This window comes from Mya arenaria, chromosome 13 (genome assembly GCF_026914265.1).
Source record: "Mya arenaria isolate MELC-2E11 chromosome 13, ASM2691426v1".
In the NCBI taxonomy this organism is placed as follows: Eukaryota; Metazoa; Mollusca; class Bivalvia; order Myida; family Myidae; genus Mya; species Mya arenaria.
Window position 1 is genome coordinate 42791111 of NC_069134.1, and position 18752 is coordinate 42809862.

The window sequence follows — 18752 nt, forward strand, 5'->3', positions numbered from 1 at the left end:
TTTCAGTCAATTAAGAAGGATTTTAATTCAACTATTATTAAAGCCTTCATTGCGTGCTAGTAACAATGTTGTACTTAATTTCATGTGTGTATTAAGGTTAAACCATGCACCACTGTCGCAAATGACAATACCTTTACATATTTCGTCAAAATCACATACAAGCGTAAAAATGAAATTAGTGCTGCCCTACATTGTCAGCTAATCAGGGAGCATGATTTTTTTAAATGTTTCGTTACTTATTTGTAGTGAATCGTTACTTATTTCTGAAAACGACTCTTCATGATAAAGAAAATTGCTATAACTGCACATGCGCATATAGCCACGCCTACAGTTGGCCTGTGCAAAGGCGCAACTTCAGTGTCAACGCTGATTAAAACGACGTCACAATATCTTGCATTGATTGACAGATCGTTTTGACAGGCGCAGCTTAATTTTAAAGCCGATGCAATTTGTGAGGGGCTTCGCTGTGCTCCGCTTCCTTAGGCTTCTTATTCACGAAGAAATTACTTTATAAACTCTAACCCATACATGGTTTTACCACAAATCCCATCACAGAACATAAACGTAGTGTACCTTGGAAGTCCAGGGCGTCCACCCAGCAGTTCCAGCTTAGCCGATTGTCTTTTCTCAAGAAATGCCAACACTAGCAAAATTAAAACCTGAAAATGTGGGGTAAAAAAGTATCTCAATCATTGTTTATTAAAACATTTTTTTCAACGCTAAAGAGTACTAAACTTACAAAAGAAACCTCACCTTTCCTAACTGAATACTCCATTATCAGCTATGAAGACTTTGAGACTCTACGCATTGAATACTGCCAAATTTTGTTTGTAGTTACTGCATACCGAGATAAACTTATTTTAAGTACTGAATACTTCTTTAAAAATATATAAACTATCGTGTGCTACAAAGGCACTTACAGGCAGTATTTTTCACGTCACCTACACACAGTATGCTTCAAGGCCACCTAAACACGGTATGCTTCAAGGCCACTTACACACGGTATGCTTCAAGGTCACCTACACACGGTATGCTTCAAGACTACCTACACACGGTATGCTTCAAGGCCACATACACACGGTATGCTTCAAGGTCACCTACACCCGGTATGCTTCAATATCACTTACAGATGGTGTGCTTCAATGTCACTTACCTATGGTATGATTCAATGTCTCTTACAGATAATGGTATGCTTCAATATCACTTACAGATGGTATGATTCAATGTCCCTTACAGATGGTATGCTTCAATGCCTCTTACAGAATGATTGTATGCTTCAATGTCACTTACCGACGGTATGCTTCAACGTCACTTACCGACAGTATGCGTCAACGTCTCTTACAGATGGTATGCGTCAATGTCACTTACAGATGGTATGCTTCAACGTCACTTACCGATAATATGCTTCAATGTCACTTACTGATGGTATGCGTCAACGTCAATTACCGATAGTATGATTCAGTGTCACTTACCGACGGCATGCTTCAACGTCACTTACCGACGGCATGATTCAGCGTCTCTTACAGATGGTATGATTCAACGTCACTTACAGATGGTATGAATCAACGTCACTTACAGATGGTATTATTCAACGTCACTTACAGATGGTATGATGCAATGTCTCTTACAGACGGTATGTTTCGATGTCACTTACCGATGGTATGATTCAATGTCACTTACCGATGGTATGCTTCAATGCCACTAACCGATGGTATGCTTCAATTTCACTTACCGATGGTATGCTTCAATGTCACTTACCGATGGTATGATTCAATGTCTCTTACAGATGGTATGCTTCAACGTCACTTACAGATGGTATGCTTCAACGTCACTTACATATGGTATGCTTCAATGTCACTTAACGACGGTATTTTCAATGTCCAAAACAACGGTATACTTTAATGGCGCTTACCGATGGTATGTTTCAACGTCACTTACTGATGGTATGAGGAACCAGTGTGAGTAGGAGCTGACAAGGTGTCCACCCGATTTAAATACCTCCCGCTCACAGTACTCATAGTCTTTATCAACAGATGTTGTCGTTTCCGGGGTTTGCGTCGGAAAAGTTTCTTCCGTGGTAGTCGACAAAGACATGACAATGGCTTTCTGGACTAAATAATGCATGTACACAATATAATAATATAAACTTGAAGTATATATGTGTATATATATTAAAGAATATTAAACAAACACGTGTGACAAATTGATTTTGTTTAATGTATTGCCAAGGTTGCAGCTTTTGGCCCAGGACTGCATTTTCTCTTAGCCATGCAATAAGAAATATTTAGTCACCAAATCTGGAATAAAATGTTTCCCACTGTGGAACTTACTAGCGGGATTGGGGCCTGCACATACAAGGGCGCAATTTGAGCAGGATTAAAGGAAAACTACAGGCCTATTCTGGTGGGACTCACTGCCATGGTAATAAAAATGCACATTTTCTGATAATGATGTGTCTAGGGACACACATTGTAGATGTTGGAGATCTGGTCTAGCTATATGCCCGCATTTAGTTGTTTTCGTACTCCAGACCGATGATGAAATGCATGTATTTATCATTATTAGATCTCTGTTGAATGAGAATGCCAAAAATGAATATCCACTCCTCCAAATGCACAGTTCATAGGGTAAAAATATAAATACCTGTGCTTCCGGTAACCCGACCGACCCTATTTTTTCCTCGCCGACCCTAGTCTTTTTTTAGTCATAAAAGTAAAAAAAAAAATTCTATCGTAAGAAAATATTTTTTTTTTTAAATATATCGTCATAATTCTCGTTGTTTTCATTTCTATTTTTTTCTATTAGACTTTGCGTATATCATGCAGGCTTCTTACGATTAGGCTTTGCGGATTCATGCAGGCTAACTGCCAGGTTCCAATTCACATTTCATTAATCGTTACAATAATTTATCCGCAATTATCAATGGTTATTTATATCGCCTTATTTTGATAAGTCCCATCAACTGAAATCCAAACAAAAACCTTCGAAAATTAACGACACATTTGTTGGAATGTGTCGGCTGCAGATCAAACGGTACAATTTGTGACGTCAGGGCACGAGTGGTGATAATATCAAATGCGCGTGGCTATGGTTTGTATTTAATTCGGTCAGTCGGATACCGTATGATCCCATTTGATTGCCAGGATTTCGCCTAGGCTGGTAAGAAAATACCATATGATCGAAAAAATAATAATCAATAGTCGTCGTCTGGGAATCTTATAACAATGACCGAACTGTTTGAATTAACTATAAATATGAATGAAACTTTGATTGTATGAAAATAAGAGGAGTAAAATAAATCCATATGCGTGTTTACTTGTTCTATTTTTAACCTTCCTCCACTTGAAGGCCTAGTTTAAGGAGCTCACAGTTGACAAGAAAATCGACGATTTTCCTCAAGCAAATTAACAAATTTAGTTGATAATTGACTGTTTGGGTAGAACATTATCACAGATTTGTAGAAATTGAAGTGCTGGATTTGTTCTAAAAACCGATCGCGACTTATAAACGAGTATTGTATACAAAAAACACCAGATTTCATGGGCAAAATTGGCGGGAAAATACGGTAGTCGAAGGTAAGGAAATGATTTCAGACATTAAACAATGCTGTTCTTCTCTGACTTTTTGTAAATTATGAAACGCTTAGATATAACAATTTGATCTGATTCAACAGAAAATTGCATGATATGGAAACTGAAAAAAAAAAATCCCGACCGACCGACCCTTTTTTTTTTCGCCATGTTTCCGGAAACACAGGTTGTTTTTTTTTGCCTAACCATGCACCTTCTTTTACCGTTAATATTATACTGATCAGTGCACAGTGTTATTCATTTTCAATTTCTGGACTCATTAAAGTAGTTAGCTCTATATACTATTGAATTATATGTATGGAAACAATTTAAAAGGTTTAACAGAAGTTTTAAAATAACCTGGGCACTGATTTGAAATTTAAAGCTTTAAACGTGATATAATTGTAAATATGAGTATAATTTAGCATACATGAAGTCATAACTTAACTTAACAAGCTCACATTTAGTTAGTATTGTGCAAAATTAAAATGTGCATTTCACACACATACGCGTATTAACAATAATACCCTATATAAGATATTGATAAGAAAGGGTTCATTTCAAATTTGCAAAAAAAATGAATTAATATAGTGATGTACTAGAAATTCTAACATGTTTAAAATACATTAATCATAAATAATAATAATATTGTACTTCCAAAATCCATATCACTGTGAACCTGGAAGCAATGAATTCACTAATAATTGTTTCAGTTGCAATAACGCAAACAATATTCAAACGCTAATAATAATAATAATAATAATAATAATAATAATAATAATAATAATAATAATATTTAAATAATGTTAAGTTTACAAAATTGATGAACAATAATATTTAACAGATAAAAAGGTTACCTTCTTACACGATAAAATAAACTTCCTTCTATACTTTAATTAAGTGTACTTCGTTTATATTGCTGTTGTTGTTTTTTCCAAATATTCGTATGTCAGCTATGATAAAATAGCAACCCAAACCGTGACTTATATATATTTTTGTTAATCAAGCAAGTGCTTTAAATATGTAAAACAAGACTCATGTCAGTCAATAACATTGGTCATACCACTTGAAATACACAGGCATCCAATTGAAAGGGAAATCGCTGTAAGTTCTCTATCTAATTATCAATTGTAAGGGCCTCCAACAGTGCAAAAGTGGGCGGAAGGCTAAACATTATTTTCAAACGTTTCAAAAGTTCATGATTCATTAAGTTTTGAGGAACGATCTTTTGGGGGAGTAAGGAATTGACCAAATTTTACATATATTAAAAAGGAGATTTTATCAGGTTTTGGATAAAAAAGATTATTTTTTTTCGGAAAAGTCTGTCGACATACCTTTATTTTTTGTGTCAAAATGCCCCAGACAACCTAATCAACAATGCCTTGTGGGTTCTTAATGTTATCTTTTCAAATAATAAAATAATTCAATAAAATAATGATTAAGGTGGATGAAATTCATTTCCTGGTTAAAAAAGGCAATCACCACACAGCCTCAAGACATTATTTATTGGATAGTACTGACAATTTTGCACGAGATGCAGAACCCTATGCGGAACACCACAGTCATTTCCCATTTGAAAACCGGACGGTTTACAATGTCAGAAATCTTTACATTTAACTACGCTTCAGATAGATCGCAGTTATTTCAATTTAGCAGTTAAACTTAATGACTTTACTCTCGGGAGTCTTAATTATTTATGCAATAATACATTTCAGTGACAATCAATTTAAACTAAGTAATATAACAGAGACTTTAAAACACTGTAAATAATAAACACTATTGTTTAAAACTACTTCTACTGTAGTAGACATATTCGATGGATAATGGCCGAGGTGTTCCGAAAGGGCAGTAGTACTCACAACTCAGTACTGGTTCAATCCAGTAAAGTTGTCTCCCGTACATCGGTACTGTTTAAGAACATCTTGTAGCTCAATCTGTTTCTTCAACTCTGTTTTATCTAGATGTGACAGGGAAACAATCAGAAACAGTAGGGGATACACGTCACAGATGGTAGGATATGGAGTCGTTCAATGCAACAATGTACCTGAGTAATATGACATTATGTACACAATTGATAATTGCTATCACAAATCCGAGATAATATATATCGCAAATATTGTTATACATTTCAGTAACTGCGGAATGTAAAATTAAAGTGAGTACATTGTTTCAAAATATTGATAAAGGCCAGGTGACCTATAAACGTTTCTCTCTGTCATTTGCATAAATAAGAGAAACATTGGATCATATTACTTTGCAGTGAAAATACTTACGACTTGTCAATTAAAATATGGATCGATGTTTGCCAGTGCACTGCTAAACAAACAAAGCGGACACAGGGAAAATAAGAGCTGTTGGCAAATATGTTTGAGTAAAAATTGTGGTGTATAAATTCAATACATTCCATCAGATGATGAAGTTTTCATAGAACAGTAACTTTAATACCGGATTACATTTCTTGGAACTATGTGGTTTATGCTCTAAACTAGAAATTAATCACAATGTCGGACGAAGGCGATATTTATCAGCCGACTGTTGAATTCGCTATGATGGACAAGAGTCGGTCAAAACGAGTCGGTTTTATCGTCGATGAAGGAAAGGAAAGCGACGATTCGGCTGGGGAGACAGACCTCGGTATGGTGTCTCCGGTTTTCAATTTTGCGGATCCTGACGCAACCGTTAACGAAAAAGTTCCATCTGAGAAAGCTCATTACGTCATTGAGAATGACGGTGAATACGACGACGATGATGATGATGAGGATGAGACGGACGAGAACAATGACGATGGTGATGATGAGGACGATGGTGATGATAATGGAGACGGTTATGAACAGTCTGGTGAACACGTGAAACAAGTTCTGTATCAAAAACGTAAAACAACTTCTGAAGGATTTCAAAATTCGGCTAGGAAGCATACAATCGAGACAAAAACAACCATTGAACAACGTACTGTAACTGTGGCAGTAACGGAAACTGAAGGAAGGTACACTAAAAATGATGAAACTCGAAATATAAATGAGCCATCCGCATCCTCACAAAAACTTGCTGACGAAAGCAAGACTGAAGTTAGTAGTTTGGACATTAATTTGGACAAACTTAAGCAATCGGGTAAAATTGAGCGGGTTGCCGTTTTTAATTTACAAGGCCAGCCCCTTGCATGTTGCAACCATACCAATATACCGGCGGAGGACGGACGGACGATCGCCTTGACGCTCGATAGTTCGTACAATGGCATGACCAGACTGAGAATTGGAAAGATGGACTTTACTTGCTTTAGGAAAGGCCAGAATTCTTCATTGGTCGGATGGTCTGACTCGGATTTCCTCTATGTTTCCCGTGGGAAAAATTTCATTGTGTTGGCCCTATCGGACCCGGCATCCCCTGGATCTTGTATATACGAAGTATCGAGATTTATGGAGCGATGTTCTAACGACAGGACAAGTTCATTTGTGGCAGGGCTTAATGAAAAGATGTCTTCTGGGTGATTTTTCTGTGATATAATATGGATATTAGTAATGCTCGTTGATCCGGGAGGTTGAATTCGACTCGAATGGATATTTGCAGAGTCGGATGGCACGAGACGGGCTAGCCGAGTCGAATGAAAATCTAAAAATTCCACGAGAGTCGAATTATTCCAGAAATTACTTGTTTTACTCACTTAAATGACCCGATATTACAAAATAAATTACATTTTGATAACGCGCTATTTTGCGTTATGACGTCACTTTAACATCGCACAGTCATACTGGTTACGCGTTGACGTCAGCAGAGTGAACTACGGCCGTATTATTCTAGGGGGAATAAGGACAAACGTATTTTCGAAATATATTGCTTGCAGCTTTATTATGTTTATCACAAATGCATGTACATGAACGGGTTAACTACGTGCAATACTGCGTCTTCCAAATTTTATTTTTGTAGTATATAGTCAAGAACCCTTAGGAGGGACGACTGAGTTTTAGACGTTGCCGGATACCCACGTGCGACCAATGGATAAATGATGAGTAACGCTGGAATCCGGCGATAGCAATCGTAACAACTCGGCCATCTCCGGCAAGCTTCGAGATAGACTGTTGAATTCTGGCCGAGGTGTTCCGATTGCTGACGACAGCTGTAAGAGTGTCACACTAGCTGTTGTTTTTTTATTATTATTTTCTAGTCAGACAAGAAGATATAGAGCAATTAAGGACATTTAATTTTCGTTAAAGTTAATTAAAAGTTTGTGACATTCGTTTAAAACTGTATAGACTACAGGGCTGGTATTTATCAAATATCTTAAGTCATTTCCTAACTTATGTCAATTTCCTACATTTCGCAAAGTCAATTTAAAGCTGCACTCTCAAAGATTTACCGTATTTCCAACTTTTCTTATATTTTGTCTTGGAATTAGAAAAAAAAATGCGTAAATATCTGCTTACCAGTGATGAAAGACTGCTGACAAAAAGATCAGATTGAAGATCTTCATATTTCCATTCCAAATTTCATGTTTTATGGCTTAAACCGTTACTAACGGTTTAAGAAAAATGCATAAAACATTATTTTTGGGACGGATATATGTAAAGCTGCGATCTGATCTTTTGTCAGCAGTCTTTTATCACTGGTTTGCAGATATTTACGTAAAAAATTGCTCGTTCCAAGACAAAAAAAATAAAAAAAGTTGTCAAAATCTGTGAGAGTGCAGCTTTAAAAGAAGTTTATAATAAATTCATACATAAAAGTATTAATGTTGATGCAAGTATAATTATGTAAATAAAGTATTTCGGACATTATCAAGAATTAAAATCATATGACCAAAAAGAGGACTAAAGTTAAGAAAAGACTTAAGATGTTTAATGATTGCCGGCCATTGAAAGTTAATCTTCAAATTATTAATCTCAAATTGAGCACTTTATCTTCCTGATAAGAAAGGTAGAACGGGAACAAAACAACGTTTTGTGAACAAGGATGAAAAATGCGAAATTCAAAACCTTTACACCTCTAGCTTTTTCAGAATGGTTGTGTTGAAAGTTTTATTGGTTAAATCCGCAACATATTTTATGTTCACTTTCGAATGGTTGTGTTGAAAGTTTTATTGGTTAAATCAGCAACATGTTTTATGTTAACTTTCATTTATGAAAAAAAAAAATATGTCCAATTTGAGATTTTTCACTCCTTTAGAAATTCGGTTGTGTAGAATGTTTTATGAGCTACTAATACAATACCGTAATTAATTTCAAGTAACTTCGAAGAACGGGTAATATTAACAAAATGATGTTGTATTTTATATTAAAGGGACTCGTTCACAGATTTTATGTTGGTACTTTCTTTTATCAACAAACATCGAACAGCATTTTGTTGATACTCATTCGAACATAATTTTGTAAATCCAAGCCAAAAGTCATTTAAATTTTCAATAGCGTTATGAACGCTTTTCAGCGAAACAAAGAATGCTTTGTAATGTTTTTATATTCTGTTATATTTTTAAATAAGTGTTAACGATTACAAATAGAACTCTTCATTAACAAAAGAGCTCTTCATTACCAATAGAGCTCTTCATTAACATTAGAGCTCTTCATTACCAATAGAGCTCTTCATTACCAATAGAGCTCTTAATTACCAATAGAGCTCTTAATTACCAATATAACTATTCATTGACAACAGAGCTTTTCATTCACAATAAAGCTCTTCATTAACAATATAGCTCTTCATAAACGATAGAGCTCTTCATTAATAATATAGCTCTTCATTAACAATACAGCTCTTTATTAACAATACTGTTTTTCACTAACAATAGAGCTTTTCATTAACAATATAGCTCTTCATTAACAATAGAGCTCTTCACAAACAATAGTGATCTTCACTAACAATAGAGCTCTTCATTAACAATAGAGCTCTGCATTACCAATAAAGCTCATCATTAACAATAGAGCTCTTCATTAACAATAGAGCTCTTCATTAACAATAGAGCTCTTCATTAACAATAGAGCTCTTCATTAACAATAGAGCTCTTCATTAACAATAGAGCTCTTCACTAACAATAGAGCTCTTCATTAACAATAGAGCTCTACATTCACAATAAAGCCTTTGTTTAGAGCCCTTCATTAGCAATTGAGCTCTTTTTAAAGTGTTGATGAGTTTGTGTTCACATTTCTTTCTTGAATTTAATGCCTACCCATAAAAACGTGAACGAGTACCTTTAATACATGTACCAGAGTATTCTATATTACATGTACCATATTTATACTCAATAATACCATGTTACAAATGTCAATGTACAGGACAAGATGTGCAATATAATTAAAGATACAAACTATGTGTCTCTGATTCATTCAGCTACAATCAATAGTGTAGCAGATGCAATTGTGTTAAGCCAGTACGAAACAAGTCATCCTTTAAAGCTGCACTCTTACAGAATGACCATTTTGACAAAAAAAAATGTCTTGGAATGAGCCATTTTTTTGCGCAAATGTCTGAAAACCAGTGGTTTACAACTGCTGACAAAAGATCAGATCGCAGTTTTTCATTATTACGTTCGACATAGATGTTTTATGGCACAGGCGTTACGAAGGCTTTAAAAAAATGAGTTTTTCAACAGTTTTACAAACATTAGATCTTTTCTATAGTCAGTTATCTTTGACTAAACTGAAGGCATTGATACAAAACTCCGCTGATTCTGAGATAAAATTAAAAGAAAAATCTAAACTGTAAATCTGTAAGAACGCAGTTTTAAGGTGTCCGATCCACAAGTGAGCTGGGGCTGTTTCAATGAAGGGATCCTTTTATCCACAATCGCAAAAAGATCGTATTAAAGATCACGAATTTCAGTTTTATCGGCAGGGACAGTTTCAATTTAAATTGGAAGTTTTAATTGGTAAATATATATACACTTTACCAATACTGTACAATTAAGCTTTGAAATTTGAAAACAATAGTATAACTTCTAATATATATTAATTCGAAAACGCAATCGTACGATACGTGGGTGGATGAGATCATAGCTCACTTAGTCGTTACCTCATTAAGCTTAAATCTGTATAAACGTCTAAAATGGCAACACACTGTTATTTTTGTTTCCACAACTTGGTGTTAACTTTTTAATACTGTCTAAAGTTCAATTTACAGGTACTAAAATATGTAGCAAAATAATAAAAATATGACTCTCTGACAATTTCAATTTTCGACTAAGATCATTATTGAACCCCCCCCCCCCCTCCCCTCCCCCTCCTGGTTAGTTGATGACACCACTAACCATTATGAGAATACAACCATTTACAGCCAATGAAATGGCAGATAGGCATCATAAAGTACAAGGCTTAATCATTAAGTATTTCAACTTTCGCGGGTGTTTAAAGGTCCGCCCACTATCCCTCAACTGATAAACACTCCCTGCGTCTGATTTTGCGTTGACAATGTGTCAGACAATGAGGCTGTATTCAAAGTCAGTTAGATGGCCTGAATTAAAACCTTAATAATTGAAAAGTGCTTGTTCGCTACGCTCATTCCGCCCATTCTTGTTCATTAAGATTTTAATTCATGTCATCAAAGTATTACTCAAATTCTGATGCCTGGTGACCACATACAATTGTGTGTGTGTTCTTCTGCACATACAATCCTTTCAAGTGGTACCAAATTAATATGGTCACCAGGAATCCAAAAACGACATCTTTGTGTATTGGATACCTTAATGAAAGTCAGAAATAATATTTCTAGTTGGTTACAGTGAATTGTGAGTGTTTGCACTTGATTTCTATCATGGAATAAATATACCACATTTTATCACCGGTCTTACAACAACATATCATAATGATACACTATTAAACATGATTTTATTCATTGCATGTGAATTATTTATTTTGATTTGCTAAACAAACCTAAACACCTTTTAATCATTTTGCAAACATATCTTCGAAACGACACGTTTTCATATACGGACATCCACACAATGTTTAAAGGCACACAATACAGGTCGATGCCAAAATTATTAGTTTTCATTTTAATGCATTATCATGTATAACTCATTTGCTTTAAATGATCAAAACAAGAAGCATATGAGTTGTGTACAGATGAAAATATATTAGCAACATATAGGCACTTTTTAAACTGGGGTATTTGTGGCCACTTTACTATGAATTAAAAACAACACATTTATAAAGGCTAATATTATTTATCTGTGCACAAATTATATGCTTTTTTGGTTTAGATCATTCAATGTTAAAAAAAAATAACCAGGATATTAAGTGCATTTTAATTAAAAACAAACATTTTTTCGCATCAACCTTTAAGGCTTCGTAGAAAAAAACACAGTGTTTCACATAGGTTTACAACAATTTTATTACATACTGAAAATTGAGATACACAGTAAGGGATTTCACTTAAAACAAAATCCATCAGAACAGCAGTATGAGATTACGCTATGAAATTCGGACGGATAAAACTGTATTTTTCACATGCACCAGCTTCAAGACTATTAACCAAAATATGTACATGTATACAACAAAAAACATACCAAAAATGAAACAACAATAAACGAGGAAGAATGTCAAATTTCTTTATTATTTTCCTTGTTAAATCAAGCTGAAAAGTGTTACTTTTCAAAGGTTTTTGTCAGGAAATTAATGTGAATAAATTGATAATTTTTTATGTAAAACTCTTTTAACAGTATCAATATTTCATGGATTTTTCTTGCCTGTTCTCTACATGAACACATAAATTGACTTTAAAAAAAAATATATATTCATCACAATTAAAAATAAGACAGTTTTTCTGCAGGTGAATATTTATTCTTAAAAAAAGGTTATTGATCAACAGTAGGTCTGGTTGTAAAAAAAGAATAGCTGATCATTGCTAGCCATAGTTTTTTTCCCTAAACAAGAGACTAGGTGAATGAAAAAAATTCATGTATCATTTTTTGCACATTGATATTGTCACAAAATTTTCATAAAGATAAAAATAGGCATATACATCAGATAATATTATGTATACATGAAGTAAGTAAACATGTATGAGATAAATGGGAAGAGTATTTTAGCAGTTACACGAAACAAACATACAAAACAAAGAAAGAAACAAAAGCATTATCACTAAAAATACAAGATTTAGGAACTAACAAACACGTTTTCACTCAAAATAAATTACATTCACAACTACAATTTTCACAACTCAGTGATAAAACATAAATGAGGGGTTTAGCCAGTTTTTTTAAAAATGACAGAATGTTGCAGAAGAACATGATCATCATGAATTTGACAGAAAAATATTAGGGATTGTGTTTAATTGGAGTAACTTTAGGTTACATACATGTATGCCAAATATGCTAAGTTTGTAAGTATTTATAATCATATTACATGTCCTAGTTTTCAAAACAAAAGTATTATTTGACAGACTTGAGTGTTTAAGTCTATGAAGGCAGAATGGTGCCCATGCTAGTTTCTATCAGGAAAAAGGGAGATACCAAAAAGGGCCAAGTTCATATGATACAAATAAGTTTAAATAAAGATTATGAGTGACTGTGATATTATTGCTTTTAATCACTCAACTTACAGAGATCAAATCATATACTGCGGTGTAAGACACAATGCATAATGACCTTTATCACAGATCAGTAAATGGTGAATAACATGTACATGGGGTGAATAATGCATTTAAATATGAAAAAATCACAAATGTACATTTTCTCAAATGAACAAAAGTCTGAAACATGCTTAATCCTTTTTTTAAAAACTTACCTACAAAATCCTGCAGGAAAGCCAGTCAAAATATGAATGCTCTACAAATTACTATTGAAGAATTTGTTTTGCTTAATATAACATCTTTGTCAACAATCTAAATATATGGATTTTTTTGCTTATGTATCCATTCTTATAATTTGTTACAAGATCAATATCATTACGAATTGGGGATACCAATGTGAATAAGTGATTGTATGATATAATTGTTAATAAGATTGGGCCCAAACATAACTTGTATCACAAATCCCCTACACTGAACACCCAGCTGGTTCCCTGCACAACCCAACAATACAGGGCTCTGTTGAAGTATACATGTGTATGTTGAACACATATATTACCCTGAAAATGGTCTAACTTCCGAAATGACACCTTTAAAATTCAATTCAAATAAGATACATGAAAGTTCAAAATATATATAAACATTGTGTCAAACTAGTTTCATATTCTTACTTAAAATAGAACTATATTAACTTAACATGTTTGAAAAACCTCTTTGTTTAATTTGTGTTTATAGACAAAAATGGTTCTTTCATCAGAATAAGCATTATATAACATCATTTTCATTCGAAAGATTGGAATTTCCATATTTGAGTAAACAACTTCAATAAATTATGTTTACTAGGAATTTCATACTCCCAAGTTTATGAGCTTTATGGAATCCCCAAGCCAACCATTATTTATTTGCTCATATTCTGTATATGGCTCCCATTGGCTGTCAACTATTATTTGTTCATATCCTGTATAAGGCTGTTTCCCTGCACTATATGTTCTGCACACGAGGGTCCTTTGGAAAGCTCACAAGCTGGACATCAGCCTTTTTGAGGATTTCATTTATCGGCACTTGATCCACCTGGTTCTTGTCAAGGTGACTGAAGTGGACTACCTCTCCTGTAAGAAAAGGAAATTGGAACATGTGATACAGGAGCACTAAAGAATAAATGCCCATGTTTGTATATTGTTGTTCTTGTTGTTGTTGTTTCATTCCATAAAAGAAAATTACTGAAATATTATGAAAGCTTGGATTTATATGGATAACATGAATGGTTCTGACTTGGGCTTGCTCAAATTCTGAATTATATATAGCAGGGCTTGTTCAAATATTTAATGCCAAGTAACACTATAAGAAATTGGGCTTGTTCATCAAAATGTCTAATTTCGATGACAGCTGTATAAAATTCAAACATTCAGGTAATTTTTCTTGAAACTGTTGTTAAACATATTTTAGCATTCCAATTATTTATAGAAACCTTAGAGTAACGTTGGCAATCTACTGTATGATACTCAGACAACCTTACTAACATAAAATCTGTAATTGTATTATTCAATATAAGTCCTCACCTGGCCCCAGAACAAAAGACCCTCCATTCTGTTTGTTGTCCCCCTCCCACTCCTGGGACTTCATGATTTTCCACATGCCCCGCATTATGCCCATAATTGCATTCTGTTTCACGTGCTTCGCATCTGAAACATTTATTCATGTCATGATTGTTCTTTATCATGCTATCTGTAAAACACAATTTTGGGTGAAAGAGCAATTGGTCTTGTGGTATACATTGTGTAATTGTCCAACTATACCCAAAAGATCGTAGCATTACTAGGAATGCATCTTTTTTACCTATGAAAAATAACACAACAAGTACAGCAATCTACTGAAGAAACAAACTAAGTGTGTTTTTCACTTTTACAGGCAAAATAAAAAATATGCAATGATAAAATAGCCTTTGTTTAAATGTTTCAAATCTGTGTAAAAAATTTTTTTTAAATTGATCGAACATATTTAACAGTTCTACAATCCTAAAAAATATGACAGTGTTTTTCTGCAATTAAGATTTTAGAGATTTTTTGCTCATTAATTGTTACATGGTTTTCAAGTCATACCCTTTCTACTTTTGTTCAGAATCTATAAAAATTCCTCACAGATTAATTTAAGCAGACACATTCTTATACATCAGAGATTTGACAATGATAAATCTAATTATCTCGTACCCATAGCATATATACATAGATGAGAGGAGCAATATTTACATAGATGAGAGGAGCAATTCAGACACATAGAATAGACCCAACAGTATTTTACTGTTTCTGTTCTAACATACGCTGACAGCGTGAACAAGGAATAAGGGCCTTACTGATTGTATTTTATACAGCGAAGAGATAGTTGAAATAATTTTAGAGGCTGATTGTTTCACAAAGGTACTCACGTCTTACATCTCCATACTCTGACACCGAGTTCATATTTAAAGCTTTATACAATTCTCTTTCAGGATCACAATATAAGGTGTAGTTGAAGTTGGTACTTTTCTTGAAGTCCTGAAAAAGAACAACAATTTATCAATAAAACGTTTCATTTAAAGGGACTGGATTGTATATTTTATGGACTCAGAAAATTTTGATAGTGGTGAATTTAAATATTCATTTCATATTCGTGATTTTCAACCGCATCTCCACATAGGTGCGGGAGGGATGCGGCAAAGGTCCTCATGCAGGCATGAAAATCTATAGAAAATGCTTCTGCCTTAATTTATACCAATTTAATAATAGTTAAGTCATATAATATTTTATATAGGATTTAACTGCATTTAATGATTGACGAATATTTACATTGCTAAATGGCATTAAGACACAAGCAACTTAACAATTAACACTGATAAATCCGAAAACTAAAAAATGACACTTCCAACAACAAATAAAATCAGTTTCACCCTATCATCCTAAACCTATTGCTGATCTACTCCAATTATACTGTCCATTCATCAATGGATTGAGGAAAAAAGTAATGTTTCACACATGGGTAATACCCGGTTACATCATTACCATTAGTATAAAACCTGTTTCAGTTCTCTACATCAACTCTATTGGTTTCTTTAACTGTTGGTTAAACATGTTAATGATTTGATTGGTTAAAAGTGACATTATTGGATAAATATTGACCAATCAATAGATCTTTTGGTTAACTTTGAGCAAAAATTTAACACTTTTACAATGTATACAATTGGCTGCAGATGGATAAATGATAAAAGCATAGAACTCACATTTATAAATTTAAATGGTGCAGGTCCTATGACAACTAGGCGAACATCTGCAGCTTGCAAGTATTCCAGTGGTATGGAGCCAAGGTCTTCCACATAATCTTTTGTTATAAAATCTAGGAAGTGCTGAAACATGAAAGGAAACTTTGAAAATCAGTCATACATGTACCAACATTTATCTCTATTTAATGTCAACTCCTCTTCCTCACCATTTGTATACTGTTGTCAGTCTGAAAGATATTGTTATACATAAAAAATAGGAATTGTTACATGTACACAGTTAAAACATTTATTTTTCTTTATTTACTCATACATGTATTTATAAATAAATTCACATTGGTTAAATTGTGTAGAAATAACCATTCCCCTAATTTTAGATCTATTTAAGTTTAAACTAATTAATAAGGAATACCCGGTAACAATTGTAAACAAGGTATTACAGCTTGAGCCCAGATTGGACCAAAAGGCCTCCACTTTAATATCATATGGCCCAGATTGCTTCGTTCCATATGGGAAACGCGTGTTGGGCTCAAACTCACAATCACCAGAACACTAGCAAAGCGATCTAACCAAATAAGCATAAAGCTTACAGGGTCGCTGGTACTGACAAACACACATTAACCTGGGTTCAAATACCTCACATACCCCCGAAAGAAACCCACTTGCCTGGATTTATGACCACCAACCAAAGTTGTATTTACATTTGGTAACATTCTGTAATAAATAGAAGTTAAAACAAAAAAAAAATGTAAAAATGCAACTTACCCTTACAAAAATAACAATAGTCTTTTGCTTTTTAAATATATCACCAAACTTAATCTCATTTCCCATTGGATCAAACACAACTTTGTCTCTAACTTTGTCAAACTTTATCGAATAATCCGGCTCCTCAGTTCTTGACATTCTCATATCATCAACTTCATCGACTAATTCCTCTTCTGGCTCCAAAAGATCGTCATCTTTGCTCGCCATCTTTTTTCTGGTTTTCAACTTAAAAAAAGTATTAAAAATACCTCTTCTTCACACACTGCTTGTAATGTTATGATTGTCTAGCTAATAGCTTGATCAAAGAGTTAAAACCCTGCCTGGACATGGGTTTACACACGAAATAACATGTCAAAACATAACCGGAAGTAACAGGTGTTCCAAGGGCAGTTACTCTAATGGGTTTTGTGAAAATTAGTTTTTCGTCTTTAAGTCAAGTTTTTTAGGCATTTGTTTGTTTGATTTTTTGTAAGTAGTTAATTCATAATGTAAAAATGCATTTATTATACATTGAACATAATACATCCCAATTATCAAAGAAAAATATTCGGTTAAATGTGTGCTAATTGGAAAGTTATCTCCCTTAGGATCAATTTGATTGTTTATTTGTTGCTAAGCACCGTCAAAACAATACCTGTAAGCGAACATGCAGTAGAGGACTTTTTTCGCTATTGACTTGGCACTAAATTCGGGACTTTGAATGAATGAATGAATAAAAAATAACAACAATCTTATTAATCAATTATATAAATACGTACAGTATACGCAGACAAAATCCATATACATGTATGATATTTGATCAAAATTTTCAAAGTATGTTTTTTTACCATATGAATGGCTTTAGTTGTATAATTATTTTCTTTATTACTACAATTATTTCTACTGAACTACAATATAAAGCCATAGGGTACTATGTCCGTACATATCAAATCACAGGTGCTCGTCACATTGCCTGGATACAGTTATATATATAAAAAAAATTTTATTGTTTTTTTATTTGGTCAAAATAGTGAATATATGTCATTTTAAAAAATATTCCACAATTTTTCATGAAAAAAGTTAGTATATATATATATATATATATATATATATATATATATATATGTTTTTGGGGAGGCGGAGCACGTTCAAAATTGACTGAAGTACAAGTTATGTTGCTAAAGCTATGGAATGCGTTTTTTATGATATGCTTTTAAGTAGACTAGCTGTGTCCTTTCTTAAGCTTAATGCTGAAAAACGCATCTGCACTGATCAGTGCAGATGCGTTTTTCAGCATTAAGCTTAAGAAAGGACACAGCTAGTCTACTTAAAAGCATATCATAAAAAACGCATTCCATAGCTTTAGCAACATATCTAGTACTTTAGTCAATTTTGAACGTGCTCCGCCTCCCCAAAAACATGCGCGTGCGTGCTTGCTTGAGTGCGTGACATTTTCTTTATTGTAATAATAAGCCATTTTTGAACCGTAAATTCGTCTTTGATAATAATACGATAGGTATTGTGTCTGCCACATGCAACTTACACATCTGCCGTGGTACAATCGAATACCTTCTACATATGCATATATAGGTCAGTATTAACATTAAGATATAAGGTGACGGAAAAAAAATCGCAATCATAATCTCGAATGAACATATACACATATAAAACAAGTTCAAACACTATCATTCCTCAGTCTTCAG

At 33.7% G+C, this 18752-nt stretch overlaps 2 protein-coding genes across 2 annotated transcripts in view; both read right to left on the reverse strand.

Annotated features, from left to right (window-relative positions):
• Positions 1 to 4550, reverse strand: part of LOC128214627 (stimulated by retinoic acid gene 6 protein-like) — a 33675-nt gene extending 29125 nt beyond the window's left edge. The window contains exons 1-3 of the mRNA XM_052921195.1: positions 4427 to 4550; positions 1939 to 2111; positions 574 to 659 (exon numbers count right to left, since the gene is read on the reverse strand). Coding sequence (XP_052777155.1) covers positions 574 to 659; positions 1939 to 2094 — 242 coding nt within the window. The 5' untranslated portion in view covers positions 2095 to 2111; positions 4427 to 4550. The remainder of the gene's footprint in view (positions 1 to 573; positions 660 to 1938; positions 2112 to 4426) is intronic.
• A 7274-nt stretch (positions 4551 to 11824) lies between these two features.
• LOC128214253 (peroxiredoxin-like 2C) lies at positions 11825 to 17431 on the reverse strand. Its single transcript, XM_052920629.1, has 5 exons — positions 17071 to 17431; positions 16309 to 16431; positions 15478 to 15586; positions 14615 to 14737; positions 11825 to 14164 (listed from the first exon to the last, which is right to left on the reverse strand). Exons 1-5 carry the CDS (start codon positions 17275 to 17277, stop codon positions 14037 to 14039), a joined length of 690 nt encoding a protein of 229 aa, XP_052776589.1. The 5' UTR covers positions 17278 to 17431; the 3' UTR covers positions 11825 to 14036.
• Positions 17432 to 18752: the final 1321 nt, after the last annotated feature.

Bases quoted from the DNA above. Each gene is read 5' to 3' on its own strand.
- LOC128214253 (XM_052920629.1), bottom strand. From the start codon at position 17,277: ATGGCGAGCAAAGATGACGATCTTTTGGAGCCAGAAGAGGAATTAGTC. The intron at 16,432-17,070 runs GTAAGTTGCATT...TTCATGTTTCAG, and splicing joins CTATTGTTATTTTTGTAAGG to CACTTCCTAGATTTTATAAC. The intron at 15,587-16,308 runs GTGAGTTCTATG...GTTCTTTTTCAG, and splicing joins CACCATTTAAATTTATAAAT to GACTTCAAGAAAAGTACCAA.